General features: G+C 43.9%; 1 protein-coding gene across 1 annotated transcript; it reads left to right on the top strand.

Annotated features, from left to right (window-relative positions):
- Positions 1–2400: 2400 nt before the first annotated feature.
- Positions 2401–3318, top strand: LOC119651604 (protein draper-like). The gene is made up of 2 exons (XM_038055257.1): positions 2401–2418; positions 2479–3318. The coding sequence occupies exon 2, from the start codon at positions 2549–2551 to the stop codon at positions 3200–3202; it is 654 nt and encodes a 217-aa protein (XP_037911185.1). The 5' UTR covers positions 2401–2418; positions 2479–2548; the 3' UTR covers positions 3203–3318.
- Positions 3319–3807: the final 489 nt, after the last annotated feature.

Below are 3807 nucleotides of genomic sequence, written 5' to 3'. Positions count from 1 at the left end.
GTAAAGATTTAGGTAATTCTTGCATCCACCAGTATGAATGCTAAGCCATGCACTGGTACCGTTGTTGCTTATCACAGCGGGGCTCTGATTGTGGTCACAAAATCAATCCGTGTCCTAAGAAGACAGTAGGATTAAGTCTTCCAGACAGGTGCTCACGTAAAACCCTCAAGGACTTAACTGTCGGTGCAACTGAAGTCGAGGAGACAATAAAAGAAATGAAATCGGGGAAAGGAATAGGACCTGACGACATTGCATCTGAGCTCTGGAAAGCGAAGAGCTGGGACCCAACACTATTGCTCAGTGAAATTTTTAATTGGGTTATTCAGGAAAGAAGAACACCATCTGACTGGCAAGAAAGTACCACGGTTTCAATATGGAAAAAGAAAGGTAGTCCAGCAGAATGTTCAAATTACGGTCCGATCCGGTTACTTTTCCATACCATGAAGATTTTTGAATGCATTCTTGACAACCGTATTCGCGAAATCATTGAAATAACCGTGAATTAAGACGAATTTATCAAAAACTGCGGAACTACTGAGGCAATACACGCTGTGCTGCACTCATGGAGAAACACCGTGAGAAGCATCGCCTTCTTTACATTGCATTTCTGGATCTAGAGAAAGCGTTTGACCGTGTGCCACACGAACTCATCTGGTATGCTCTACGACAACACCTAGTACCAGAAGAACTCGTGCGCTGGGTTCAATTGCTCTACCACGATCCGAAAAGCAAAGTTCAAAGTATGGCGGGTGTATCAAACCCACTTCGTGCCTCTGTTCGTGTTCATCAAGGAAGCGCCCTCTCACCACTCCTCTTTGTTGTTGTTATGGACACCGTCACACGGGATATCCAACGTCCAGCGCCCTATACACTGCTTTATGAAGATGATGTTTTCCTAACATCACATAGCAAAAATGATCTCGAGCAACTTGTTCAAAAATGGAATGATCGCCTCACGCAACACGGTCTAAGATTGAATCTAAACAAAATTGAATTTTTGACTACCGATCCCCATGAAACAGGCGCAATCACTGTCAGCAGCAGTGATCTTTCCAGAACTGAGCGATTTAAATACCTCGGGTCAACGCTATCAACCAATGGAGAACTGCGTTATGAAATTGCTTCACGCGTTAACGCAGCCTGGATGAAATGGCGTTTCACAACTGGTGTTCTATGTGATCGACGTATTAACGAACGTCTCAAATCTATAATTTACCGCAATGTCATCCCTCCTGTCACTCACTATGGTTCTGAGTGTAAGCCAACTATAAAAGACAATGAACCGCGTCTTGCGGTAATGGAGACGAAGATGTTGCGTTGGACTAGTGGCGTGACACGTTTTGATCACATCCGAAATGAGGATATCCGCGATCGTTATAGGGTTGCACAGATCGTGGAAAAATTGTGAGAAAGGCGTCTTCGATAGTATGATCATGTAAGAGAGAATTCACTTGGTCTGAACATCGAAGTCGATGGTAAACGATCAAAAGTCAGGTCGCAACAACGGTGGCTTGATATGCTGGATGGGGATTTAAAAGCCTCAAGATTGCCCCCAGATCAGGCATTCGATAGAGCTAAATGGTGAAACCGATCAAGACGAGCCGACCCCGCTTGTAAACGGGACAAAGGCTGAAAAGAAAGAAAATCTGTCGCTTTTGACGAAGTTGATACCGCGGCGACCGAAAAGTCGTCACCATTGGTGCAACAGTCGCTCGAGGCGATTGCCATAATCCAAAAGGTTCGGATCGATGTATTGAAGTTGATGGACCGGACAGCAGGGAGTATGTATACCTAGACGAAATGCTTACTCAGAGTCTTCTCCAACTGGACTCGATAGACGCAAACGAACTGGATAACATCAAGGCCGCTCGGAAAGAGGCGATCAGGCTCGTCTACGAGTGCATTTCGATACTGGAAGCAAAACTCGGCTTAAGCGTCACTGACTGATTCCTCCAGGTTCTTCTCCTCGCCGTGGGGCCGACAAAGGACCTGTGGTTTGTTACGTCGATATAATTTTTCTGGCCGCTTCCGAGGCTTGGATATTCGAATTTTTCAATAGATTTGAAGTAAATAAATAACCTTCCTTCTGGGAAACTACGAAGTACGAGAAAATTATTTGCCATTTCCCACTCAGGTTTCCGAAGTCTTGTACCGTGATAGGTCCTCGTTGTTCCTCCTTCCCCAAAATTCTGTTATTATTCTGAGTATGCTTTGCAACGCCTCGCATTAATTTCAGTATTTAGGATTGGCGAATGCACGCGCATGAGCAGCCTGTCCCGAGTGTGTGCAAACAAGCGCTTCTCCTGAAAAAAAATGGAGCACATTCTACGATTGCCACTTATTCCTTATCTACTTCCCAGAATTTCAAGCCACTGATAGCTCCAGCTGTGTATTTACACAGCCGTCGCTCCCTATGAGGTGAGTCAACGCGCCACACTATTGGAAAAAATACCATTAATCTTATCTTCATTTCGCAAGTATCGAGCTATAAGGGCGTCTGGCTATAGTCTTCCGTCCTGCTGGTGAGAAATGTGACTGGTCTAAATCAATGAGTTTTATAGTGAAAGTTCCTTCCGCGTTCCTAATTATAACCTCAGTGAGCGTCATGTGCCAATTGGCCAATTACACCTTAATAAATGAATGTGTCTACGGACAAGTGCTGAACAACACTTGTGACTGTTATAGTGGGTTTACCGGTGATCGATGCAATCAGAAATGTCCTGTGGATACGTTCGGGAAAAACTGCTTACAAAAGTGTGAACCAAAGTTTGAGCACCAAACCTGTAACCACGTAACCGGTGCTTTTGAGTGCAATCCAGGATACGAAGGACCACAATGTGAGCAGCGTAGTAGCAAGGATCCTGAGGTTACCGATGCCAGCCCTGAATCGAAAGAGCCTGCTGGAGAGCAATATTCCAAGGATGCGACGACTTGCAATTCTTCGCTTAGTTTGCAGGATTGCAGCAAATTGAACCAGAAAGTTTGCACCTGTGAAGGAGCTTCGGAAGCTACTCCGCCATATTTAATCCTAGCCGCTAGTGTGATTGGTAGTCTCATTGTTATACAAATTATTCTTATTGGTGTTGTCTTCTATTATAAGATTAAAGGGTGTAGGGAAGCCCCGGCGCCACAAAACAACGTAGTTGAGTTGGCTCATTTGAACTCGAATCAAAGGAGCGCTACTCCGAATATTTATGCGTAAAAGTACCAATACCAATTTCTCGAATTTTAATACTCCTCTAGATACATTGTGAAATTAACAGTTATTGAATGAACTGCTCTGGTAGAAATAAGGATATTCAAAATTAAAATAAATAATAGAATTCGAAGGTTGTGCTTATTTTGGGCATTGAAGTTAATGCAAACCCCATTCAGAAGGTTTAATTGTTCATAGAGATTATGTGAAGCTCCTCCGACCTCAAGCTTGACTCTTGTAAATATGAAGAAGAAGAACTTTGCGATAACTTTATTTTGCCTACGTCATAGAACCCACTTTGAATATTTGTTCTATTGCACAGTGTCTCCTCAACATTTAAAGTCGAACTCCCGCCTCCCCGTGGTTCTCACTCGATAATGCTGACGATGGTAGTAACGAAGGCTAGGGGCTATATTCTCACATACCAACGAAGGGCCACCAAGGAGGAAAGTCCAGGAACTTTTTTAGTCTTGCAGATTACTCACTGGGGAAGCTATCACTACACCTGGCAGTTAGGGATAAAATGCACTACCAAAAATAAGGTGGTGGTTAAAGGGTAGTATAGGTCCCAGGGCGAAACGTGGATTGGTACACACGATGGAGCATCAAAC

The sequence above is a fragment of the Hermetia illucens genome, chromosome 3, assembly GCF_905115235.1.
Source record: "Hermetia illucens chromosome 3, iHerIll2.2.curated.20191125, whole genome shotgun sequence".
In the NCBI taxonomy this organism is placed as follows: Eukaryota; Metazoa; Arthropoda; class Insecta; order Diptera; family Stratiomyidae; genus Hermetia; species Hermetia illucens.
Note: the sequence above shows the minus strand (reverse complement) of the source record. Positions and strands in the feature narration are given on the sequence as shown.